Source organism: Penicillium digitatum, chromosome 3 (assembly GCF_016767815.1).
Source record: "Penicillium digitatum chromosome 3, complete sequence".
Lineage (NCBI taxonomy): Eukaryota > Fungi > Ascomycota > Eurotiomycetes > Eurotiales > Aspergillaceae > Penicillium > Penicillium digitatum.
In genome coordinates, this window is record NC_089386.1 from 2079440 (window position 1) to 2104960 (window position 25521).

At 49.1% G+C, this 25521-nt stretch overlaps 10 protein-coding genes across 10 annotated transcripts; 5 read left to right on the forward strand and 5 right to left on the reverse strand.

Annotated features, from left to right (window-relative positions):
• Nucleotides 1-452: 452 nt before the first annotated feature.
• Nucleotides 453-3180, reverse strand: Pdw03_8284 (Nucleotide-binding, alpha-beta plait; the record flags this gene model as incomplete). Its single annotated transcript, XM_066101916.1, has 6 exons — nt 453-1286; nt 1354-1665; nt 1740-1802; nt 1864-2280; nt 2351-2556; nt 2655-3180. The coding sequence occupies 6 exons, from the start codon at nt 3178-3180 to the stop codon at nt 453-455; spliced, it is 2358 nt and encodes a 785-aa protein (XP_065956999.1).
• A 1147-nt stretch (nt 3181-4327) lies between these two features.
• Nucleotides 4328-5167, reverse strand: Pdw03_8285 (Arp complex subunit; the record flags this gene model as incomplete). The annotated part of the gene is made up of 7 exons (XM_014677941.1): nt 4328-4336; nt 4390-4434; nt 4486-4792; nt 4854-4904; nt 4965-5030; nt 5086-5114; nt 5165-5167. 7 exons carry the CDS (start codon nt 5165-5167, stop codon nt 4328-4330), a joined length of 510 nt encoding a protein of 169 aa, XP_014533427.1.
• A 319-nt stretch (nt 5168-5486) lies between these two features.
• Nucleotides 5487-7323, forward strand: Pdw03_8286 (Ubiquitin carboxyl-terminal hydrolase; the record flags this gene model as incomplete). The annotated part of the gene is made up of 3 exons (XM_014677942.1): nt 5487-5502; nt 5554-7209; nt 7262-7323. 3 exons carry the CDS (start codon nt 5487-5489, stop codon nt 7321-7323), a joined length of 1734 nt encoding a protein of 577 aa, XP_014533428.1.
• A 325-nt stretch (nt 7324-7648) lies between these two features.
• Nucleotides 7649-9821, forward strand: Pdw03_8287 (uncharacterized protein; the record flags this gene model as incomplete). The annotated part of the gene is made up of 10 exons (XM_066101917.1): nt 7649-8068; nt 8187-8463; nt 8529-8593; nt 8656-8728; nt 8784-8835; nt 8988-9150; nt 9232-9242; nt 9308-9362; nt 9415-9719; nt 9788-9821. The coding sequence occupies 10 exons, from the start codon at nt 7649-7651 to the stop codon at nt 9819-9821; spliced, it is 1455 nt and encodes a 484-aa protein (XP_065957000.1).
• A 232-nt stretch (nt 9822-10053) lies between these two features.
• Nucleotides 10054-12764, forward strand: Pdw03_8288 (Ribonuclease P complex subunit Pop1, putative; the record flags this gene model as incomplete). The annotated part of the gene is made up of 2 exons (XM_014677945.1): nt 10054-10392; nt 10461-12764. The coding sequence occupies 2 exons, from the start codon at nt 10054-10056 to the stop codon at nt 12762-12764; spliced, it is 2643 nt and encodes an 880-aa protein (XP_014533431.1).
• Nucleotides 12765-13068: 304 nt separating this feature from the next.
• Pdw03_8289 (putative altered inheritance of mitochondria protein 13, mitochondrial) lies at nt 13069-14017 on the reverse strand (the record flags this gene model as incomplete). The annotated part of the gene is made up of 3 exons (XM_014677946.1): nt 13069-13611; nt 13692-13749; nt 13959-14017. The coding sequence occupies 3 exons, from the start codon at nt 14015-14017 to the stop codon at nt 13069-13071; spliced, it is 660 nt and encodes a 219-aa protein (XP_014533432.1).
• Nucleotides 14018-16661: 2644 nt separating this feature from the next.
• On the forward strand, nt 16662-18204 carry Pdw03_8290 (Glucokinase GlkA, putative; the record flags this gene model as incomplete). The annotated part of the gene is made up of 2 exons (XM_014677947.1): nt 16662-16844; nt 16900-18204. 2 exons carry the CDS (start codon nt 16662-16664, stop codon nt 18202-18204), a joined length of 1488 nt encoding a protein of 495 aa, XP_014533433.1.
• Nucleotides 18205-18864: 660 nt separating this feature from the next.
• Pdw03_8291 (Aryl-alcohol dehydrogenase (AAD), putative) lies at nt 18865-20028 on the reverse strand (the record flags this gene model as incomplete). Its single annotated transcript, XM_014677948.1, has 1 exon — nt 18865-20028. The coding sequence occupies one exon, from the start codon at nt 20026-20028 to the stop codon at nt 18865-18867; it is 1164 nt and encodes a 387-aa protein (XP_014533434.1).
• Nucleotides 20029-21560: 1532 nt separating this feature from the next.
• Pdw03_8292 (Major facilitator superfamily domain, general substrate transporter) lies at nt 21561-23610 on the forward strand (the record flags this gene model as incomplete). Its single annotated transcript, XM_014677949.1, has 4 exons — nt 21561-21980; nt 22036-22415; nt 22465-22891; nt 22963-23610. The coding sequence occupies 4 exons, from the start codon at nt 21561-21563 to the stop codon at nt 23608-23610; spliced, it is 1875 nt and encodes a 624-aa protein (XP_014533435.1).
• An 892-nt stretch (nt 23611-24502) lies between these two features.
• Pdw03_8293 (Mpv17 / PMP22 family protein) lies at nt 24503-25277 on the reverse strand (the record flags this gene model as incomplete). The annotated part of the gene is made up of 3 exons (XM_014677950.1): nt 24503-24655; nt 24714-25121; nt 25182-25277. The coding sequence occupies 3 exons, from the start codon at nt 25275-25277 to the stop codon at nt 24503-24505; spliced, it is 657 nt and encodes a 218-aa protein (XP_014533436.1).
• Nucleotides 25278-25521: the final 244 nt, after the last annotated feature.

A 25521-nucleotide genomic window follows, 5' to 3' on the forward strand; every position in this document is an offset into this window, starting at 1 on the left:
AAGTCTCCAAAACAATGCCCGCTCAAAGAATAACTACTAGAAGGAAAGATAACAAGAACGCAGGAAGTAAAGGCAAACGCAAAGATTAAACGCAGCAAGCTAGCTAGTCAACTAATTAAGAAGTGACATTGGAGCTAGAAAATATTGAAACTCAAATGAGTTTCGTTCACAACGAGATCTTGCAAACCGGCCAAGCACATCCCGAAGGCAGCAGCCGTGGATGGTTGATCTCGCTGGAAGTAAAAGTTAAACAAAAAAAAGCAAAAAAAAAGCAAATGGCGCAAGTGCTGGGGAGACAAGGGTTTGTTGAATACATCCACGCAGAGAAACCTGGGAATGGGGCAAGACCAGGAAAAAAAAAAAACCAGAGAGAAGTTCAAGACGTTACCGTGCTGATAGATCAGCACTTCTCAAGCAAGAAGTACAGGTCTAGAAAAATCCACCACGTATGATTACTTCTTTGCGGATCGGGTACCGCGGCCAGCAGCTCGGAGCTCATCAAAGGCCCGTTGATCGATGTTCGACAGACGGGTGGCGTCGGAGCGAGAGCGATGGCTAGTGGGAGCAATCGAAGGGACCGGTCCGAAAGGGTCAGAGGACGATCGAACGTTCTGCGCAGTCGAGTGCGGAGCACGATACACGGGTCGGATCTCAGTATGGCTCTGTGTTGAGCCAGCCACAAGTACCTCCTGGGCTTGAGGCATGCGCCAGCTAACAGCCTGATTACGGGACTTGGTTTGATCGGCAGGTCGTTGATGTGGCGGACGGTAGGGAGGGACCGATGCACGAGGCCGATGGGTGGGGGTATCCGGCAGATATTGGTCAGCATCAAGTCGCTGAGAGCTAGCATGGGGGTTACCAGGGACATTCCAGTCATTGCTATGCTCATGGAGGCTGCTAGGCATATTGCTGGTAGCCGAAACAGTCGAGCTTTCCTGAGAAGCAGGGTTGGGGTTCACCGAGACACTTTGGGATATTGAGATTGTGCGTTGACTGTCGACTGACGCAAGACTGTGGGTTGGCGAAGAGCCAGGAGCAGTGCCGATGGTTGAGATGCTGGATTTTCTTCTGTGGAGCTGCTGGAATCCAGTGATTATGAATTTCCGAAGAACACTGGCTTCGTAGATGATTGCGTCCTTGAAAATCTTGTTCCGGGCAACGCCATCGTCCCACTCAAACCAGAATCGTCCGAAAATTCGCTCGATCTCAGGGTGAGTATGCTTGTTGAGTAGACCATCGTTCTCGGTGCGCAGAACAGAACCGTTGGACATGACGTAGGAATAAAACTGTACCGATTGGAGAATAGATTAGTTATCTTTCAAAAGAATATAATGTATCAACCATTTTTAATACCTGAATGGCAGCAGAACTTTGTCCAGGAACATATGTCAGAGTGTCGAATGGGAAGTAGAGGCACCAGTCATGGTCCAATGACTCAATTCCTCTCTGATCCTTTGACCACCAAGCAAAACAGTATTTCATGCGAGGATTGAAAGCGGGGCAACATATTCCCGCATGAACCAACTCGTTGAGAAGGCGGATATCTAAACCGACTGTGTTTGTCTTCTGCATACGCTCCACCAGAGTCTTGATCAAGGTACCAAGAGTCCTGAAAAGAGCATTGCGATGATGTACGGTGTAGAGATGAGTTGCGTGCCATGGGAACTATTTCATAAGACAAAGAATGTAAGCATGACACGGAAGAACAAACGGAGATGCAAGAACAACGGTTGATGTACCTTCCAGATAGTGGTAATGAACGATTCATAGCAACGCTGAGGAACCTTGCTAGCAAATGCGCTCTGCAGTGTGTTAGAGCTCAGTGACATGAAAATGAAGGATTTGAAGAGGGTTCAGACGTACACGATGCGGTTGTTCTGCAAGACGAACGAGGCAAAACAATTCCTCGTCGGTGAGGAAGCCATCAAAACCAGTGGACCAACTATCTTTGTTGACAAGCTGAACAGGAATTCCATTCTCCCATGAAATGCATTTCGCCCGGGGAAAGGCAGCCTTGAGCAGCTTGGCCGGGGTGCTGAGCTCTATGTCAACATGGCGGCTGCCCATACGTGGCATGCTGCCAGCATCATAGGCATGATTGATGCGGTTGACGGTATCTTCAGCATCCTCCTTAGTTGGGAACTCAACATAGCAATCCATAGTCTTTCCAGTGGACCGTTCCATTATGATATGAATCGGGCATCCTTGAGAAGATGGGAGAAGGTTAGCACTGCGTCCAAGGAACGAGGCCACCTCCTGGCGAGTCACAGTGTACGGGATCTGGGTATCAGAATGATTAGCAACAAGAAGTAGCTGTCAACAGGAAGAATGTGGCGAGAAGAAAACTCACGTTCGAGATCATCAGAACGCCATTGCGATAAGGTGGGCGCATCTCAGTGATACTACCAAATGGAGTGGAAGCCTGCTGAAGAAGATCCTCGATCGAGTAGCCTTCAAAACGCACAATATCTCCGTAGTCGGGGATCCCTTCCAGGTCAAATGGCCAGCCCATGTTGGCGTTGTTAGATGGAAGAGATTCGGGTTTAGAGGAGCTTGCTGCAATAAAACTGTTATCAGAGAGGCCCAAACGGTTTCAAGGGTGATAGTACAGTGGGTTGATTGATCACGGCAAAGGAAAACAAGAGGATGCTTACTGGGGGAGAGCTGACGAGCAAAGTCGACAGGATTGTGGTAGATTTGAGGTATGGTCTCAAAGGGACACTGATAGAATTGGGGCTGAAAGCTGAGAGGAGGATGGGTTTGGGGCACAAATTCGAAGGAGTTGGAAGAGTATCCAGCTGCAGACTGAGGATTTTTTGCAGGAGAGTGGATGGTGGAAGAGGAAGATGAACTTTGGTGGTGGGAAGAAATTAAAGAGGATGGGGTCGAAGGAAGGGGAGGGTGAGATGGGAAGGTAGAAGAGACCTGAGCAACTTTTGGAGCGGAAGCCTGAGCAGAGCTCTGAGAGCTTAAAGTGGAATCGGAGGATGATTTGTTCAGAGGAGAACTACCAGAAGCAATTCGAGAGGGTGAGTGCTTGCGACTGTGAGAACCACTCACAGTCTGTGGCTCTGGGTGTGCCTCCTCATTGAGTATCAGTAGGTTAAGATTAGCTGCAAGAAGGCTTATAGTGGTATGCCATTCATCAAGTTCGGGCATCTGCCCGGATTGTTCACTCATGTTAGGGCTAGGAATTGATTCGAGATGAAATAGATGGTGCGTGGAAACAAGAACATTTTCGAGGAAAAGTGCGTGTCGATAATCATGGGTTATTTATAGCGGTGGGAATTGGCCTCGGCGCGCGTTACAAGTCCGTCGTTTTGGGAAGGTACCTAGGTTGTTGAAGGATTGCTATATTTGCAGACCCCTCTACCAAAACCATCAAGGTTTGACCTCGCTTTTCCTAGTTAATTTGTAAGAGTTGGTTGTTTTTTGACATTCTTAATTGAAATTAGGGACATTAAGCTCTACTTGTGTCGGTTTCTTTAAGACGATCACTTATGGTGATGTCTAGAAATTCTTTGAAGTTCGAAGCTAGGAGTATCTTTACATCCTGCCCGAGTCGTATGTGTTTAGAGCGACGCACCTGTGCCTGCAAAACTCTTTTATTTCCACGCATCTGATTCGCCCTCAGCCAGAATCCCACGCCTTCCTCGTGAATATTTCCATTTCGCCTAGCTTCGATGCAAAGACTCCTTTGCCACGTACTAGTACGCCCCACCCTTCTTTCTCCCACGCACTTTGCCCGTGCAATATTTATTATCCACGCACTGCTCCTAGTTATTCGACAGCGGCCTTTGGCATCGCATAAACGGCAATCTTCCCAACTTCCTGTTTCTGATTCGGCTGATATTGTTCTCAAGTGATAAACAATTGCAATTTCAAACAGACTTGGATCTACATCATAGATGTTTGTTTTCAGAATGTGTCCCGTCAATGGTGGCCACTCTCTAGCCTGGTGGATTGTTCTGAGCCGTGGGCTCTTGAAGATATGCATTGTACTACTGCCGTAAAAAAACCGTTGCTCCCTAGTCTAGGTTCCTCTATCTTGGTTTCTTACTGTGTAGCACTATGGAAGGTAGTTTTTGCCTCAATTAAGAGGAGCTAGGCCATGGGGGGCAGCAGGATAGCATGGACCCAACGCCAGTAGAAAGGGTCTACTTTGCCACTAAAAGGGAATTGAAATTGGATAGATAATATCGATCGACAGACATCAGGATGAGATTATCTCTTAATCAATGAAAGCCTATGCTATCTGTACAGGAGTTGAAAGTGGGAAACACAAGGCCATTCATTATTCGAAATCAACAGGAAAACGCTAGGCAATTTAATCGAACTGTACTTTCGTCAGGAATTGAGTCAATGGTAGACAGCTCAATGAAAACATACCGGTGTCAGGAAAGACTCAGCAACAAATCGAGCACGGGCATTCAACTAGTGAGCTGTTAGTAACCTGGGACGAAAATAACGCATACGCACACATACGAAGAGCTTCATCTCCGAAATCTCCTTGTCCACCTCTTCCATGAACTCGATCACGAAATCGATCAGCTTGTGGGTCAGCATTTTTTCCGTGTGGAAGTTCGTAATGAGGAAACTGATGTCATATCCTTCCACTGGCTTCCGGCGCAGAATGAAGAATGATTCCGCTCGCTGGGTGAGGAACCGAGTGAATTTGTGAACAAGAATGTGCTCGATCTCATCTGCCTGCTTGATTCTGATGCTTATGCGTACAGAATTGTAGCTTGGCTCAATTTTCACCTTTTCATTTTCATTCCTGCTAATGTGCAACCTGGAAGACCATCAATACGCTTGTCCCATGCGACCTTGGGAGAAATGATGGTCAGACGTACGGGTTCAGTAGGATCTCGGGTGAAGAATTTGCCTCGACCTCTGGACAGTTACTGGTGGAACAGAGTATATTAGCGTCTTCATGTCTCAATTTTGCGTTATAGGCAACTTACTGCCGCTCGGATGTCTGAGAAGCGAAGTTGGAGATCGTAAGAGCCGCGGTCAGAGAGGACCGAACACTAGTGAAGTGTAAGTAAGCTGACCGCTAAATACTTGCCAAAGGCCAAGACTCACGCCTGGAGGTAGGGCCGGAGAGATTGACTCTGGTAATTAATTAGCATAGAACGAGCTGGCTGATTGGAGCTGTACCTACCATGATGAGGGGGTGTTGTCGAGGCCACGAGGATGCAACCGCCGCAGAGATTGATACGGTCGAGAGCTGGTTCAGGGGAAATTGAAATTAGCCCGTTGTGCAGGCCCTTTGTCCCAAAGCAGTGAGTAAGGAATGCAGTTCTTAAGGTAACAGGTTGTCCTAAGCAAAAGAGGAGGTGGACGTCGGGGTGGGCGGTGATGATGGTGATTGGGCGGTGAGAGACCCCCTCCGCTTCCTCGTCCCAGGCATTTGCCCCAGCAGTCGCACGCTCTTCCAAGCTCTTTATCCTTCTCACATTATCCATCCTTGAAAACTGTTGAAAATGGCGGCTATACCGAGTATGTATCGATGTGCTGGCAGTTCCTAGACCACTACTAACATATACACAGTTATTGTCAAACACGCCGGCAAGCGCCACGAAGTCGAGCTCGATCCTACGTCGAACGGCGAAACACTCAAGTACCAACTCTTTTCCTTGACTGGTGTGGAACCTGACCGCCAAAAGGTTTTGGTTAAAGGTGGCCAGCTTAAAGATGATACTCCTCTTTCGTCACTTAATGCCAAACCCGGGCAGGTGTTCATGATGATGGGCACCCCATTGGGAGGTCAAGGTTCCGCGGACCTTGGTCGGCCAAAGGAGACCGTCAAATTCCTGGAAGACATGACTGAAGCCGAGGTGGCACGACAGGAGGGTGCTACCCCTGCTGGTTTGCAGAACCTGGGGAACACATGCTACCTCAACTCTTCCCTACAGACCTTGCGGAGTGTCCCGGAGCTTCAGGAGGAGCTCTTGCGATATCGACCAAGTGTAGGAACTGGACAGTCGAGTCTGTCAGACCTCAGCAGCTTTGGTATTGGTGGTCTTGGAGGTTCTCGGGATTTGGCCGCTTCTCTGCGAGATCTGTTCAAGCAAATGTCCGAGACCCAGAAGGGTATTCCCCCTCTGATGTTCCTCAAATCCCTCCGAGCCGTCTTCCCTCAATTCGCCCAACGTGACCGAAATGGACAAGGATACTCCCAACAGGATGCCGAAGAGGCTTTCTCCCAGATCTTGAACCAGTTGCGAGCTAAGTTGACCATCACCGAGGGCGAGGGAGAGTCTACCACTACCACGTCATTTGTAGATAAATATCTTGCGGGCCAATTTGAATCGGTCACCGAGTGTGAAGATCCAGCCGCTAAGGAACTTGGCGAGCAACCGACTCAGAGTTCTGCTGTTTTCTACAAACTTGATTGTCATATCGGAAAAGAAACGAATCACCTGCATGATGGAATTCTGGCTGGTCTCGAAGAGGAAATCGAGAAAAAATCTCCTCTTTTGGATCGCAACTCTGTGTACAAGAAGCGTTCTCGCATCGCCCGGCTGCCGAAATACCTCACAGTCCATTTTGTCCGATTTTACTGGAAGCGTGAGACACAAAAGAAGGCTAAGATCATGCGCAAAGTGACATTCCCTGCCGAGTTGGATGTTGTAGAGTTTTGTACCCAGGACCTCCGAACGCAACTCGTCCCTATTCGTGACAAGGTTCGCGAGATCCGCAAGGAAGAGCTGGAAGTCGAACGATCTCAGAAACGTCAAAGAATTGCCGAAGAGCGCGCAGAGCGTCAGCAGAAAGAGACCAATCTGGGCGAAAGCGTGGAGCCAATGCAGAAGAAGAAGGCCACTGAGGAGAACAAGTCTAAAGTGAACGACAAGGACGGCGATAGCCACATGGAGGAAACTTTCAAAACCGATGCCGAGTACGAAGCAGAAAAAGCGGAATCGATCCGCGTTGCTAAGAAAGAGCTCCAAGAACTCGTCAACCAACGGGGTGCTGGAGACAGCGGGACCAATCAGTCCGGTCTGTATGAGCTTCGTGCCGTGATTACCCACCAAGGTGCTAGCGCCGATAGCGGTCACTACACGGCATATGTCAAGAAACAGGAGCAGAATGAGCGTCAGACTGGCAGCAAGCGCCGCGAGGCAGACGACAAGTGGTGGTGGTTCAACGACGACACAGTGACTGAGGTGGAGGCGCAGAAGATCGAGACCCTTTCGGGTGGCGGTAAGTAAAATGCATCCTACAATTCAAGTGCCATTGCTAATTTTATATCTAGGCGAGTCACACTCTGCCCTCATTTGCCTCTACCGCGCGATTGAGCTGCCCAAATCCGAGTGAATGGGTTTGTCTTAGCATTCATTCACATGAGAAAGAAATCTGCAAAAGTTGCCTCTAGATGAATAGAAACGATGAACATGAATGATGCTAGTCTCCGCCACCCTAACTATTACCAATTGATTGTCTTATGCCTTGCAATGATCTACATTCTGTAGTCCTTGTAGAAATTTAGATCTCTTCCTATGACAGCCTTCCAACGTTGGAACATGTGCAAATGACTAACGACAGTCAACTTACACGTGACCTTGTCGAGCCTCGGCGCAACTTGCCCAGAGCTCCGATGAAGTCTATTTCATAATTCTAGAGAAATGGAAATGTGACCACCATGGTACAATATCGCAGCATCCTCCAGTCGACCCTTCGTCAGTCTTCTATACAGACACGAAACTTTTGGCGACCAGTGGTTCGAAACGTCAGTACCGCAGCACAACCAAATGCCTCACGAGAACCATCGCGTTGGATGCGCCGCCTGATCTATGCCGGCGTCTTTGGAACACTTGGTGTTGGCGCAGGGAAATGGTTGGACAACAAAATCGGAGTGCCACCGGCTCCTGGGACGTTAGAAGACCAAATGGAGCTTCAGGAAATCCAGCGTGTGTTCGACATTGGACTTCCCATTGTGCAGGAGCTGCGTAGTAACCCCGATTACGTGGAGAATCACGTCTACGAAAATTTTACGGATAAACACAAAACGCATCGACTGACATCAGGTCCCTTGGCTGGCAGTAGGGGCTTGGGATTACAGGTAGGTCATTCGCTTTCTCTTGTGTGTCCGAGACATGTTTGTCTTAGATGAATGCCGAACTTTTTGACTGTCAAACCTCGGGACTCCGCTTTGTCTAACTGTTCTCGCATTTGAATAGAAAGTTTTCTGGAACGACAAAGAGAAGAAACTGGTTAGCGTGGTCTTCTTGGGACCAGGCCTCGAAGGCTGGCCAACCATGGTCCATGGGGGCGCGCTTGGCACTGTGATCGATGAGAACATGGGGCGCGCAGCCATTCGGCATTTTCCAGCGCGAACAGGTGTCACTGCCAGCCTCGAACTCAATTACCGGGCGCCGGTCCACTCGGACAATTTCTATGCCCTACATACAACCCTAGATCAGAAACGGAGCACGGAGACCAAAGCATACGCCAAGTGTGAGGTCCGTGACATGGCAGGCCGACTATGTGTTGAAGCGACGGGTCTGTTCGTTGTCCCAAAGACACTCAAGCTGAATACGATTGGGGAATCTTTCTGAATTATGGAAATATCCTCAATTATTTCCTAGTACGTGGCTCTCTTCGATCGCGTGACTGCCTTAGACCTCTGGCCGAGGTTAACAAACTCAGCACCGGCCTGCTGGCCCCTTTGGACGAAGTCAATTGAAAAACAGGAAGCTAGCAAAGGAAAAACAGATCCCATGTATGAACTATTTCTGTACAAATACATGTTATCTGATGACTTCTGACAGATGTAGTCGGCTTTTATTGTAGATTCGACAAGGTTATGATTCAATACTCAGTCTTGGTGTATGCCCTCTTGTTGGGCCTTTATCGGATCTAATCGGACGTCACCCAGTCGCCATAATTGAAGTCTCCCTGATAGATGTTGGAATGATCATCTGCAGCACAGTGCACACAACGAACAACTTTGTTGATTTGCATTTGCCCAAACATTGAAGTACAAAGATATTCACTGAAACGGACACGGTGGGCATGGCCATCGCTGGTGCCGACTTTTGCCGTGTGAAATTCTGGCCCGCAGAATCGTTCAATGTTTACGGTCATGACCCAGTGGATGTGGGTGTTTGCAGTCCCACCATTGGCTTTGGAATCACAGCAGAGGCATGTATTGTGCTTGTGCTCCTAAGTGTTCTTCATGGGCATAAAAGTCCCTGAGAAGCTAATTAATTTCCCCCAAAACAGAATCCGGAGCTGTGTCTATTGGCGGCACCGAGAAAATGCATCAGCTCTAGGGAATTCTTGTCCTCGCTGGCCTAAGAATTGAGTTAATTGTGGTGCCCTCTTCGATGATAACCACAGTCAATTGCCCAGATGTAAGTTGCCTTCCTATCTGGGAGGAAGATTGACTGCTGATAGTGGTTTTAGCTAGGACCTGATTGCCACTGTCTGCGTTCACACACACTCTCTATTCGCGTGGTAGGCGGTGACAACAGCTACACGATTTACTACAATTTCTTCATCTCCAATTTTGTCACCGCAGCAACATGCTTCATTGATTTGACGAAAGAACTCAACATCGCCGACGTCAAACTGATTGGCGAAGCAATTGAGCTGAGAGGTGCCTCGTTGCTGGGCGAGCTGCGCACAATCCCTTGTATTACTAATATTGAGACTGCATATCAAATGGTCGTGGGGGCTAGTCAGCTTGCAGATGCTGAGGATGAAAATGGGTATGCTAAAATAAAAATGCATTTGGTGGCGTCTCCATGTAGCCGCCGGTTTCTTGGACGACATGCAGATGTATGACAGACCATGTCGCAGTGGCAGTATGAGGACGCACACCAGCTTTTCCATTGATACGACTTATCTGTTCGCTTACAGATGTTTGAATTGTAAGATCAATGAATCAACAAATGTGATTTGACATTACATATGTAGATAATAACAGTAGTTAAAAGAGCAGCATGTGTAAGAGATCATCCTGGAATCGCCGATCATGACGCGCCAAGCCCGGCAACTTTTTTTGCTCGTCAACGTCGATGCACACAACTTCAATCATCAGCCATGGCCTCACACCTTCTTGCCAAGCGGAAACCTTTCGCTCCTCCAGGTCCGCATGGCCCAGCCGGGGCATCTCGCAAACGCGCCAAAACCTTTGATGCGCGAACCTTGGCTGTGCAGTCGGCCGACGCCGCCCTCTCCGCAACAGGCGAGCTCGATGTCGCCGCCTACACTGCAGCTCGGGCATTTGAGATCCAGGCTTTGGAGGAGGGGATGCAGCGATCAAAAAATGCGCTCACGACGCGAGCCTTCCAGAAAGTTCCTCGCTCCCTGCGGCGGCGGACGGCGAGTCATAATGTGAAACGAGTTCCGCGGAGGTTGAGAGCCCGAGCGAAGCGAGAGGTATTCATTGACAGTGGTCTACGATTTGCCAATAGCCGTTGACTAACCCGCTATTTCATCAATGTTAGATGGCCGAGGATAACACACCTACTGTTACGGCGCGCAGACGCAAGCCATCCCAGATAATGCGCATTCGCCTCGATACCGCTCGACGGCTACAGGCTATCAATTCGAAAACAAAGGCCCGACGGGCGGCTGTAAAACTAAAGCGCGATCAAGAGAACAAATCTTCATTGGAAAAGGAGGGAAGTCATGCCTTCGATATTGCCCCACGAGTTCCCAAGATCAAGAAAAACAAGCTGTCGAGGTCTATTCCGGCAGAGCCTAAGTACCGCAAGCGCCAGAAATGCAAGACATGGCTACCTACCCACTTGTATCATGCAAAGCGAGCTCACATGGCCACGACCAAAGACCCGATTTGGCGCTTTGCTGTTCCTTTGTCCCCCACCGAGAAAAGTTATCGGCCTACGCACCGGGCTCGAGGCGCCCGGGGTGCTGTGGCGTGGGATATGAGCTACATGTCTACTATTCAGTTGGAAGGAACTGAACCAGCTATTCAGGCTGTCCTAGCGGCCATGGGTGTCAACGGTGAAAATTCATGGGGCACCAAGGGGAAGAAATGGAGAGCCGGGACTCGGTCTCTGCAGGCCTGGACCTTTGAAAAGGATCATCCGAAACGTCCAACTGCACCGGTGACGTTAATATGGTGTGCCAAGCAAGAAGATGTTGAGATGGTTGATGCCGACGAACCTCAGCCCAAGTCATCTAAGAAACATCATCGAAAACTCTGGATTAGAGTCCATCCTTCGGCGTTCCTCCAGCTATGGACGGATGTCCTTGGGGTATCCAAATCGCAAAACCCCCCTGTTATGGTCGAGGACCTGCGATTCGAGATTGGCAGTATTGAAATCACAGGGCCGGGGTCTACCGAGGCCTTGTTGGCGGTATTGAAACCGAGTCTTGGGCCAGACGGTAGTGCTCCATCAGCACAAAGCCCGGAAGCCGTCTGGCCATCTCTTCTAGGGGTATCAAATCCGTCGTCACTGCCGCAAAATGCCCTACTCTCATTTGCCATTTCCGATCCTCGCCTGCACTTCCCACCACGTACACTTCACGTCCCCGACAATGAATCTCATCTGAGTGACCTTGCTATCTTACTTTCTACATGGCATCCGGACAAAACGCAAGGTCCCTCCAAGCTGTTCGATCGATCGACTCGGTTAACAGCGGCTCGTCAGCTTCCGAGCCAGAAATCTATCAATAGGCGCCGCACTCTTGCCGGCCCTGGTAAATCTCCGCTATCCCACTCATCAGATCCTGAAATTCCGATCATGGTACTGGCAAACAAGCCGCAATCCCGGGCCAAAGGCAGCAATGCCCCGGGGTCCTGGACTGTATTATTACCATGGAAATGTGTTGTCCCGGTCTGGTATTCAATCATGTTCTACCCACTATCTAGCGGAGGGAACCCATTGCTTGGCGGGTTAAAACAGCAGCAACAGCTCGCTTTCGAAGCAGGCGAGGCCTGGTTCCCTGGAGATTTCCCGGGAACACGAGCTGGCTGGGAATGGGGCCAACGTGAGGCCGAGAAATCTCGACGTGATTGGGAGCGACGTCCTAAGGGCAGGCGTCCCGAATTTGATAACATTTCGTTAGGAGATGGTCGTCCAAAGGGCGAGATAGGCCATGGGTGGGCCTGTGACTGGGAAAGGCTTATCAAAGGGCCGAAACACGACGATGCTACAACCACAGCAACCGATGGCAACTCGGGCAAATTGCCAACCGAGTCCAAGGAGGCCGAGAAAAACGAATTCTCTACACCCATCATCCCGCCCTTCAATCTTCACAATGCTCGTCTTCCTCCGGCCGATACCTACCAAAACCTGAGTAAACTTGACAAAACCTCCGTCGATGTTTCCACCCTTGCCACAGTCTATATTTCTCTCGCCACGCGAGGCACACCCACACCCCGCGCACGAATCTACCGGCTCCCTACGGACCCAGCTCTACGCCAGAAATGGCTCGATCTTGGCTCGGCAAGGATCGACAAGTCTGGCCAACCGAAGCTCCCCAAGGATGGAAACGTTACGACTAAATCCGAAGAAGCTAGGCGTCTTCTTGCCCGGGCTCTGATCTCGTCCGGCGATGGAGAACCTGACTCTGAGCCATTGGATGTGCCCACCGAAGATGACCTGATTGGGTTTGTCACTACGGGAAACTATAACCTTTCAGAAGGCAAAGGGACGGGCATTGGGTCTATCCAGCTTTCCAAGGTATTGGCTCCCAATGTCAAACTCTCTGAAAGAAGAATGTGTATCATTCGGGCCTCGGGGGAGAAGAGTGGGCGTTTGGGATTGTGGCAGTTTGTATGATATCTAATTCGATGAATCTTGCCCAGCAGTGCGGATGCCCAATTGTGTTTTCCAACACCGTCCGCCCCCGTAACTAGATACTCAACACATCTGTCTACTAGCAAAAGAATAGCCCTTTGAAGGGTCAGACAACGAAGATCCACTCTCATCCATGGATTAACTCTAACCTATTCGAATGAAAACAGATGGAACAAAGAAAAATGCACGTTCTATGCATACAGTACAGCAGCTTCCAGTCCAAAATCAGGTCCCATAAAACGTAGACACTTTACATCAAGCCGTTGTATTCCCGAGCCAACCAATTTTAACCCACAATGCGATCCACGAAAGCGGCCTCCATGCGTGCGACCTCACGCTTGAACGCATCAACCTCCTCCCAGCAGTTCAATGGCCGGCGGTCATTCAACTGCAGACAGCTAGTAACATCTGAGCGGGCCTTGGCAACTCGATCATCGAGTTCCACGAGCTTCCTCCGCCCATCAAGCTTGCTCCGCAGCTGTTCGATCTCAACAGCTACAGAGTCGCGCGAGATATCGCGCTTGACTGGCTGTGCAGCGGCAGCGGTTTCCTGCGGCGCGGCGACTGTAGGTACGGGGTCGTGGTGGCGGCCGGCGAAGGGGATTCGCGGTGCGTCCAGGTTCAGTGAGCCGGCTGGGTAACCCGAGGTAGAGGGGGCGAGGGGCGCAGTCGCTGCTGTGATGGGCAGGGAGATGGTGTCTTTGGACTCGGAGATTCGCTTCTCGATCTCGGCGAGGGTTTGATATTCGCGTTCGCGGAGGCGTTGCAGTTCCTGCGCGACACGGTTTTGGATCTCCAGTTCCAGGGCTTTGGCGCGGGTGGAGTCGGTCTGTTTTATTGATGGCTTGTGAGTATTTTTTTTTTTTTGGATTGGGCTAATAATTTTGCTTATAGCCGTGTTGTGCTCACCTCTGAGGTTGATTGGAGTGCATCGACTAGGTTTGAGGAGAATTGGACGGGAGAGTTGCTGTGCAGGGTTAGGTTAGCGTCGGCTGTAAGGTGTTTTGAATGAGCTCCGCGGTGTCGCAAATGATGATTGCATCTTGAGAGCAGCTTTAGATCTGCGGAAATCGTCTGCCCTTCCCAATTGGCGTCACTTGGAAGGTAGTTTCCGTTCTCTCCGCCGTCAAGCACGATGTGCCGCGGAAGCTGAGATCGAGGTCGGAGAGCAAATACCTGGAGAACACATGTTGTGAGCCAGCCGAAGCCTCGGGCTTAGAGTTTCCAGCACCCATTTTTCGGCAAAGAAGGACGAGTCCTGTTAAGATAGAAAGGCAGTGATGTTTCCCGACGCCCGCACTCAACCCGTTCAGTTCGGAGGATGTTGGCGGTCACGTGTGTTCTGTTAGTCATCATCAACCCGGAGCCAGTTGCCGGTTGATCTCAACAGGCATTTTTCTATACATTGTGACATTCGAGCGATGTCACGTTTTACTTTCACTGCCGTAGACTAAAATTACCGGCAGCGAAGGGCTCAGCACCAGTCACTTCAAATGCCAAGATCTGATTTGCAAACAATGTGACGTTTTGGAAAAGCGAAATCTGACGGCACCCAACAGCCATACTTTGGAGGACTCGAAGAGAGTCTTGGTCTAGGCTTTGTCAATTCTCCAATGAATACCAATCTAGCAAACGTATTGCTGAAATGAAGTTTTCGTGGCTAAAGGAATATGGCAGCCATGTTTTCCACCTCGACGTTTATGTTGCGCTATATCAAACGCCGTGTTCTTGATCTCTGCAAAATCTGCAGCTAAATAGACGTTTGGTTGATGAATTCAGGCATTTTCCATAGGAAAATACAAGTTCCAATGCATTTTGTGAAAAAGTAAAAGCTTTGTCTAAAACCATAGTGCCGTTAAAACAAAGAACAAGATTAACTACGCTAGTTCTGCCGAGTCTCCACGCGAGCTAGGTTGTGGCCATAGGTATCATCTGAAGCCTGAGGTGTGTACGTTAAACATTATTCACAGAAAAGCCGTTGTGCACATTTTTGAGCCACTTTCACCACCCATGACGCGGGCATCTCAAATGATAATGGGAGAAGATATGGTAAAAGACTTTCAAAAACACATACTGTAAAAGAGGTCTCTAGACCGCGAACGTGGCCAACTATTCTTATACTTTTTGAATCTATCAGAGTTCGATCGGTCCAAAAAATTAATTGCCCTATTTCAAACTTCAGGAATAGTAATAGATTGGGGTTCATGAGTGCAAAATGCCAGCACTCCATGGCTACTTTCAGATGTCGGTCATACTCTTTCAGTATTGGGACAAATCAATCTAACACACCTACGTGTGATATATACAATTAAACATACCTGTAACGATGTAATACAGATACTGCAAAATTGACATAAGATCCCAGGAATCGTCAAAATCAAGGTGCCCTACGTTGGTTGCATATATTTCTGGTTTACATGCGAATCAAGACCTCAAAAAAGCTTCTAGTATCGCTCTGCTTCTGCCCTTTTCCTTTCCGAACCTCATTTTACCTAACATGTCTATAAATCGCACCAAGTAACTACTCTCGTAGAGCCACTCTCTAGGAGGTTAGGGATGATCGGTGAGGCATTTGAATTGGTTGAGATCAATTAAAGGACACGCGACCAGTTAGTGAGGTATTTGATTGGCTATTATTGGGACATCGGAATCCCTGAATTTTACGATTTCGTTTTTCGTCGAAGAGAGGGTCAACGAACGATCACTGTCGTACAACATAAAGAGGGTTACCGATTTGTACATAGCGGATCAATTCAAGCACCGAATTCTTATCGTAATAACCGGGTTTTCGTTGTATCCGGTATCGTCATATCCGGGGGGGGGGGGGGGGGGGGGGGGGGGGGGGGTTACTGTAATGGGAATTGAAATGGAATGGGGTTGTGTCGGGGCATTTTCATGTTGAAAAGCTAATCAATCTGACGTAGACCTATAGCCGAGGAGAAAAGGAAGAGGAATAACCCTGGAACTACGGAGTACTGATGAATTCATAAAATGTCTTCATAAGAGAAAAGCCACATGTCTCATCATCTCCATGGGGTTTCAAGACATCCATATTCGGGATTCCGTTTATTCGGGCCATCTGACCATCGGGATGGGGCCGATCTATCCCGTCTTTGTGATGTACTCCGTCCAGTACGGAGTATTGTACACAGACATGTTGCACACTCGCGTATAAGCGAAAGAAATGACAACGTCTTCAAATGACGTAAATCTGTGTATACAGAAATCCACATGAGGGTTCAAAGAAATACCATTATTCCCCGATGTGGTATTTGCATCTTCCCGTCCCCCCCGGTATTAATCTGTCTCACCGGTGAAGTCGGGGGAAAACATGCAGTTAGCAAAAATTAACCAATGATAATGCCTCCCCACAACTGCCTAAATCCACTAAAATTAAATGGTTGTGTTCACAACGTCATGGAAAAAAAGAAATCCCCAAGTTACGACTGCCGGAATGTAGAGACTGCTTTCGGTCAGATACGGGACCATACTATGTGACAAGACAATATTTATTGACGCTCAGATCTTTCAAAGAATGGAAATGAAAGCGTACAATGTTATTGGTAGAATCAAGTAACATTTCTCTCCGGTGAACCCGGCAATCCCCCGATATTCCAAGAGTACATTGCGGATACCTCATTAACAGTGGCCATTGTTACAGCGGGAAATGTACTGTGAAGGTACCGGGGACTGACCTCATGGAACCCGCCGTCATCCCACTTTTGATGTTCTGTGTTTCTTGCGTGTCTTATTTCTCTGCACTCTCCCGCTTTTCTTCTTCTCAACTTCTTCTCACTTTACTCCTTTCCATTCTTTTTTATCAATTAGCTGGTATCTCAACCCTTTACTTGACCGGCTATTCTCCTTCCTTGTTACACAATGTCTTCTTCATTATTGGACCAGGCCACGCGCATTGCGCGTGACTTCGACTACCCCGCCGAGAAAGTGCAACGCGGGGTTGCCGAGTACATCAAGCAGTCCAACGAGGGCTTGACCCAAGAGGGCACCACCTTGAGCCAAATTCCTACCTTCGTGACTGCAGTGCCAAATGGCACAGAAAGGGTATGAAGGCAGACGAATGCCAAGGAGAGCTGCGCGCTGATCTTCCTTGTTATAGGGCCTTTATTTGGCTGTGGATCTCGGTGGCACGAATTTCCGTGTGTGCTCGGTCCTCTTGCACGGCGATACTACCTTCTCCCTCACTCAATCCAAGATCCTCATTCCTCGGGAGTTGATGGCCTCCGGCACCTCGAAGGATCTCTTCCTGTTCCTGGCCCGCCAAATCGAATCATTCCTTCGCATTCACCACAATGAACATTTCGAGGCCCACCAGCTTCGCCGACGGGAGGATTACAAGGAAGAGGACATGTTCGATTTGGGCTTTACCTTCAGTTTCCCCGTGCGCCAGTGTGGCATCAACCGCGGAACACTGATCCGTTGGACCAAGGGCTTCAACATTCCTGATGCGGTTGGCCACGACGTTTGCGCGCTGCTTCAGTCCGCCATTGATGTTTTGAACCTGCCAGTACGTGTGGCTGCACTTGTGAACGATACCGTCGGTACTCTCATGGCCCGCTCATATACCTCGCCAGGCAAGACTGGCACTTTCCTGGGTGCCATTTTCGGAACCGGTACCAACGGTGCTTATCTGGAGAAGACCAAGAACATCACCAAGCTCCAGCACATGAAGGATGCCCACTTTGATGACCCCACAGGCGAGATGATCATCAACGCTGAATGGGGTAGCTTCGACAACCACATGAGCGTGTTACCTACCACGGTGTTCGATGATGAGCTCGATGCCGATAGCAACAACCCCGGTGTGCAGATGTTTGAGAAGCGTGTTTCAGGCATGTTCTTGGGTGAAATCTTGCGCCGTGCGCTCCTGTCTCTACACCGCAACACCGACCTGGGATTGTTCAAGGCCAACGAGAATTCCAAGGTCGTCATTCCAGAAGGATCGATGCTTTTCCGTCAATGGGGTCTTGACACCAGCATGCTGAGTTCAGTCGAGGCTGATAGCAGCAAGGACTTGGTGGATGTGAAGACCGCATTGAAGGATCACCTCGAAATTGAGAACCCCAGCTTTGAAGAATGCCAGGCCGTGAAAATCATAGTTCACGCCATTGGAAAACGTGCCGCTCGTCTGAGCGCTGTTCCGTTGGCTGCCATTCTCGTGCACACCAACAAACTTGAGACTGATGACATCATTGACATCGGTGTCGATGGCAGTCTCGTTGAATTCTATCCCAATTTTGAAGGGTATATGCGGGAGGCTTTGCGTGAAGTTCCTCAGGTCGGAGTTGCAGGCGACAAGAAGATCCGCATTGGTATTTCCAAGGATGGCAGCGGTGTTGGCGCAGCTCTGATTGCGCTCATCGCTAACAAGGATAATGGCCTCGAAATTCCCCGCGAGAACTAAACGACCGAAATGACCCTGTGATTGCCTTCATTTGTTTCTTTTTTGGCCGGAGCTCTTCGTTTTCATGACCTAAACAGCGGCCGTCCTCCTCTCTCTCCCCAGCGAATTTGAAAGCTGGCTTGGTCGACCTCCTTGATGTTACTCAAAGTCTCAGACCTACCACAACCGGTCACCCCTCGAAAACAAATCCCCCACCCAGATTCTCTCATATTTCGTCCAAACCCTATGGCAACACTGTCAGCTGAAATCAAGATTTTGATCTTGATGGTCAACATGTCAACCCGCAGAAGTTTCCTAGCTGCAGGTGCGGGCATCTGCAATTCTCATACCCCACTATTCTATCTACTTCCATAACGACTATCATCATATTGGGGGCTGGATTTTTCAGCATGGTGGTGCAGAGACGTCTTCCTTCGACGCATTCCCAGCGTGGAACGGCATGCGATAGCAGTACATTGTGTTGAACTGGCTTCTACACCCATCGTCATCTTCACTTCTTGTCATTTTTATTTTAAATTTTTTTTTTATTTTAACAATTCCATTGCTTCTCAGTGAATCTATCCGAGTAGATGTACCTATGTTTTCAAGATAAAATAAATAAAAACTAGATTTACACAAGTTCTAGTGACATGGTGAACCTCTGAGACAGATCAACCTGCTCTATTTACTAGGCTCGTATCCAATAGCCCGAGGTGCCTGTACATAATCGATGTGACCAGCAGCACCCATCAGGAAACCCACCTTGCCACCATTGGTACTCGGATCAACTCCAATGAAGTTACCTGGGAACCCAATGTCAAGATTGGTCGCCGCCTCCAAAAACTCAATCTGCTTATCCGTAAGCCGGATCGACAAAGCCTTGATGTTCTCATGGAGATGCTCAATCTTGCGGCCTCCCACTAGCGGGAACACGTTCGGCGCCTTGCAGAGCACATACGCCAAGGCGATGGTAGTAACCGACTCAATCCCATGCTCAGCGGCAACCGTGGCCAACGCCTCGGAGATCCGCGCCTCTTCTTCCGTCTGCTCAGATCCCTGAATACTGCGCAGCCCCTCACCCGCCTTCTTCCGCTCCTCGATCTGCTTCGCGGACTGGAAATGTCCACTACCAAGCACATCCCACGGCGCAAGCGCCATCCCGAAATGCCGCGCCATGGGCAGGATATCGCGCTCGAAGTCGCGGCGCATCACGTTCCACCGCCCCTGGTAAATGGAGAAAGGCGTTTTGCCGTGCGCACGCGCATAAGTGTTCGCCGCGGCAACGACCCACGCGGGTGAGTCCGAGATCCCGAGGTACATGACCTTGCCCTGCTCGACGAGTATGTGGAGGGAGTCCATGATTTCCTCGATGGAGGTGGTGTGGTCCCACCAGTGGAGGTAGAGGACATCGATGAAATCGGTTTGGAGTTTGCGGAGAGAGTCACGGACGCTGAGGATCATGCTGCGCTTGTGGTTCCCGCAGGCGTTAGGAGAGTTGCCCTTCCCGACTACGTGGCTGCGATAATCGGTTGTGAACTTGGTGGCTAGCACGATCTGGTCGCGGTTGTTGCGTGCGGCCATCCACTCGCCAATCCAGGCCTCCGACTGCTCGTTCTGATAGTTGTTTGCTGTGTCGATGAAGTTGCCACCGGCGGCAACGAAGGCGTCGAGCAGTGCGAAAGATTGTTCTTTGCTCATGCTGCCCATAAATTGGCTCCAGGCGTCACCGATGGACATTGCACCGAGCTGGAGGGGGGAGACGCGGACTCCTGCTGTTGAGGAGAGGACCCGGTACCGACCCAGAGGGGTGGCGGGTTCAGGAGCAGCTGCGAAGAAATCACTCATTGTGTATGAGATAAAGGGTGTTGTTTGTTGATGAGAAGATTGATGGTGGAACGACGTATACCGGTCGATTGAGGTGCCTTTTATATTTCATAGTTGGACTTCTATTACAAATGAAGCCCGGAGTTAATAAATCGAAAACGGCTAGGTCGTTTCGTCATCTCATTTGGGCCACGAAACCTTATTGATCGGAATTAGAGCCTCTTTCTATTTCCGTTCCCCATATTGACATTGTACTCTGTCCAGTCTTCTCTTCTTGACTCTACTCCATTGATGTAGTGATAGACATTTTTCGAGCTCTATGATGCCAGTGTCGCATATTGTACTTCGCCGAATGTGGGCTTGTAGTCTACCGGGGCACACGTAACCTGATCCCCCCCCCCACCTCCCAGTGGACATAGGTATTCCCTGGAATCTCATATTCGATAGAATCTGACAATGATAGGCTTGCTCTACTCCCGGGTACTCAGACTACTCAGATAATAGCTGAACATTGAGGGATTGCCTAGGTCAGCAGAGATCATGCTCTGCTCGGGACAAGTAATCGACCTTTGAAACATATCTTAGCTGTACACCTGCCAAAATTTGGAGTACCTTGTACGCTCTATTACTTCCCATCAAATGAGAATCAACTATGAAGCCGAACAAATAAGGTAGGACATGCTTAACCCCGATCTCCGTGTTGCTTACGTGGATCCGTACTAATCCCTATCCCGTTAGATCCCATGTCAGCTGTCGATCCTTTGGCCAAAGTCCGAATTGGAATTCTTTCGTCGAGTGCCTTGACCTCTCTATTTGCGATTTTGTTCGTTCGGATTCCATTTCTTGTTTTCCCATGCTTCAGTAGTGTTCACGTAATCCGTTGCAGGAACGCTAACTATTTCTCTTGGATGCCTGAGCAAGGGGGTAATGTACTATTCACATCCCCCTGCTGATTGGCGAGCAACCAAATCTTGTTGATGTTCATGCACGAATTGAATAATGGATCACCCTGATCCTTGCATTCTCCTGACTGCAGCCCCTGGTCAAACCTCAACATCTCGCGGTCAAGCGTTTGACTCAGATATTGTCGGAGGAGAAAGAACCTCGTTTCTAACGACTCACGATGATTGAGACTGCAACTATAGTTACACAACCACATCGTGAATTGTCGCTGACGAACTCATACTAATAGACTAGTTCATTCCAGAATTCGAGCTCGCTGCCTAACCACAAAAGAAAAGAAAGTTCTGCAGAATATGCAGCTTGAATGATCGTATGTACATGGACTCCTGAGATACGATTGCAGGGTTCCGTGCAACCTGAACTGGCTCTTTTCCCCCAAGAAACCCTTAGGCAAGGTTCTCGATGAGACCTGTACGAACAGGTTGAGTTTCCAATGACCATCTTGGCTGGCATCTCCTGGTTTTTCTTTTTAACTCTCTTGAACTTCCTCTTCCTGCTCATCCCAACTTTCTTTTAAATCTCATTCCGGGCTTTCACTTTGACTTTTTAATACTGTTGGTTGTATTTTTTTTTTTTTGGCTTCATTCATTATGGGCTACCTCGATGCCTTCAATACCAAATCTCCAAGGGGGGCCGAAGTATCTGCAGACAATACTGAGCATAAAAACGTGGCACCCGATAACGATACCTTTTCCCAGTCTGGAGCTCAGACTTCGAAGCCCTCCAGTGAAAATGAGAGTACTCTAGTCGATGAGCCTTTGATGAGAAATTTAACTCTCAATACTGACTTCGAGAAAGAACTTGTCAGTCGTAACACGCCAACGCCTGTTCTCAACGACTCCAATAGGGAGTTGGTCCCCAGTGAACCGCTCAATAAGCAGCCAACACAAGAAGACAGAAAAGAGGATGGGGACACTCAAACGCCGGAGGACGAGGATGGATTTCCCAACGCATGGAGATTGACTTTGATCAGTATTGCTCTCTGTCTTTGCGTGTTCTGTGTGGCATTGGTATGCGCTGAAAGGTTGATTTACTTGAGGATTTCAAGTTAACACGGATCTCCAGGACAATACAATTATTGCAACAGCAATTCCCAAAATCACCGATCAATTCAACTCGCTCGACGATGTCGGTTGGTACGGCAGTTCATACCTCCTGACGACGTGTGCCGTGTCCCTGATGTTCGGCAAGCTCTACACATTCTACTCGATCAAATGGATATATCTCATCGCACTCTTCATTTTCGAGGTCGGGTCGCTCGTCTGCGCTGTCACCCCCACCTCTGTCGGCCTCATCTGTGGCCGAGCTATCGCTGGACTCGGGGCGGCTGGTCTTTTCTCGGGCTCTATCCTCATCATCAGCAAGAGTGTACCCCTGGTCAAGCGACCTATGTATACGGGTCTCGTTGGCGCCATGTTTGGTATCGCCAATGTCGCCGGTCCTCTGTACGTTGCTCCTGGTTCTTGATTGCCGAGTGGTGCTAACCTCCGACAGCATGGGGGGCGCATTCACCGACCACCTCACTTGGCGTTGGTGTTTCTACATTAACTTGCCTCTCGGAGGAGTGACTTTCCTTTTCGTGCTTTTCTTCTTCCAAAGCCCAAAGGCCATTCTGAAGAAGAACACCTTGAAGGAACAGATCAAGGAGCTGGACCTGATCGGCTCCCTCTTTTTCCTGCCCGCTATCATCAGCTTGTTGCTCGCGATGCAATGGGGTGGCACCAAGTATGCGTGGGGTAGTGGGCGCATCATCGGCCTTTTTGTGGTGTTTGGCGTCCTCGGTCTCATTTTTATTGGCGTCGAGATCTGGGCCGGGGACCGCGCCACCGTCCCGCCGCGTCTGATCAAGAACCGTAACATTTGGGGCTCGGCATGGTATGCACTTGCTATTGGCGCTGCTTTCTTTGTCCTGACATTTTATGTGAGCCACCCTTTCCATTTGATTGTTTTGCCTGTTCCCACTAGGTCTAAGCAACGCTCTAACACTCTTAGCTTCCTATCTGGTTCCAATCGATTAAGGGGGCAACCGCCTTGAAATCCGGCATCATGAACCTGCCCACGATCCTCTCGGTTGTGGTTATATCTATCCTGTCCGGTGGACTCGTCACCATCTGCGGATACTACACCCCCTTCATGATCGCCTCGTCCGTCATCATGACTATCGGCGCAGGGCTACTGTCAACCTTGGAGACAGATTCAAACCACTCCAAGTGGATCGGGTATCAGGCGCTCTTTGGTATCGGGCTGGGTCTTGGTATGCAGCAGCCTATGATCGTCGCTCAGACCGCCCTTAAGCCAGAAGATATCCCCAGTGGCACAGCCATCGTCATGTTCGCTCAGACTCTTGGTGGCGCTATCTTCGTCTCGGTCGGGCAGAACGTGTTCCAGAACCAGCTCATCAAGAACTTGGCTCAGTATGCGCCTGATCAGGACGCTGCGAAGCTTATCTCTGCCGGCGCTACGATGCTCCGTACTGTGGTTAGTGGCGATGCTCTACACCGTGTCCTGACTGCCTATAATGCTGCTGTCGTGCATACGTTCTACGTTGCTGTTGCCATGGGCGCGTTGTCGCTCATTGGACCCATCTTCATTGAATGGTTGTCTGTCAAGGGCAAGAAGATCGAGGTCACCCCTATTTGAGGCTTAATTACCGACTGCTGCAGCCTTTTCGTGCACATTCTTAATATTCGCACCCTTCTCTTCTCTTGTTTCCGTTCCTTATAGGATGGTCTGTGGAACATTGTACTGAGCCATATGCCCACCTTTCTATTGTCTATGATATTTAGGGCGTATATTAATCTTGGCTATAGCCCCCCCCCCCAAATAGTATCATTGCTTTTGTGCGATGGATTTCTTCTTTCGCCTGAATGCGTTTCGTTTCTAAACTGAAAGAGAGCCCTGTTTCCATCTCACTCGAGAGGCCTAGACCGAAAGGTGTCAGGGAATATTCCGTTCATGCATAATCCCGTGGTTTGTGAAATGGTAGTGGCATTCCTTCCTCTCTTGATTGGATCTAGCCACGGAGAATCGGACCACAGCGTCCTATGCTGCCTCCTCTATTTTGCGGCTTGGACAAGGCTGCTTTGTTTCTTGTCGGCTTGGTCGCGATGATCGCCGGACAGATGTTGTTCACAATCGGTTTATCAAACACACTGTGAGTATCAGACGTGAGATGAAGATGATCACACATCTGTTTGACATGATCCAGTCGTTTTGAAGTCGAGATCATTTAGCTTGTTGTTTGTTGCTGCTTCCGTTGCTCATGGTCTAAGGATCATCGGATACACTCATCGACATTAGAATATCTAGTGATCGCTTTACCACGGGGGATAGAGGGTGGTGCAAACATTATCATAACCAATCGATAGATGGGCAGATGGCCCAGTAAAATTCTCGACTGACTTTCCAACGTTGAATCGGGGTTATGATTTGGCCCTCAATAGATAGACCCGTTTGACATGTTATTGTACCACTTTCATTGAATAAAGCAACGCTCAACTAGCACCAAAGAAGCGAAATGATCAGACAACACCTAAACCCCCGCATATAAGCTCAAATAAACACCCCAGATCACACCACATGCACTTGCGAAGACCACTCGTCGATCTACAGGAATGACTGTGTACATTAAGACTGAAACAACTGGCCGATACTTCAGACGGGCAATCATAAGAGGCCGGAAATCCTACAGAAGTCAGCATCTGTGTAATCAACACTGTTTATTCAACAGTAGAGTCACCTACCAAAACAACCAACTCCCACGATTTTGCCAGAGTCTCTCCCTTCAGCAGATTGATGACAATCACAAATAACACAAGATTCACGATCGAGGCTGCGGTTTGATCATAGAAGAATTTCATGAAGAAGCTACGCAGCCCGGATATCTGCGGCCGTTGGACATGCTTTTCTTTCTCCTTGTGGCTAGGGAGTGAATCATCCTGGTGAGACCTTGAAAAGAGGGAAAGCCATGAGCGGGGTGAAAAGATTGATTTCAGCGATTGGACACTGAATGCATCAGAGAGCTCGGAACGCGAAGGAACTCCTGGATAACGCGCTTCCAGAGCGCGTTGCCAGTAGAAATTGGGGGCCACAATTAAGATGCCATAGCCCAGAAATTGGAGGAGAGCCACTGTGTTTAGAGTAAATGGAGCCTAGCAATTGGTTAATCCTATCATCTTTGAGCATAGAACTTCTTTGATAGAAGTTCTTACTTTGTTGTTGCGCTGATCAATCAGCTGCGCGAGGATGTTGGAGACGGCGTTCAAAACGGTCGCCTGCACGAACGTCACAATCAGGGGCGAGGTCATGATGGAGTAGCCCCTTCAGTACGATCCATGTAAATATCAACCTTCAACTGTACACAAATGAAATGATCGAGAAGGGTTGCCGCGTGCAACCGTGTCCTGAGAAGTTGAGATGGTAGGGGGCGGCTAAGGCTGAAAAAGATTAAGCGACACTTGGATGTTTCAACTTTTTTTTTGTTTTATTCCAACTTCTATATGATCGCTTTGAGACGGATTAATTGCCTTCCCAAAACCAATTCTACCACCT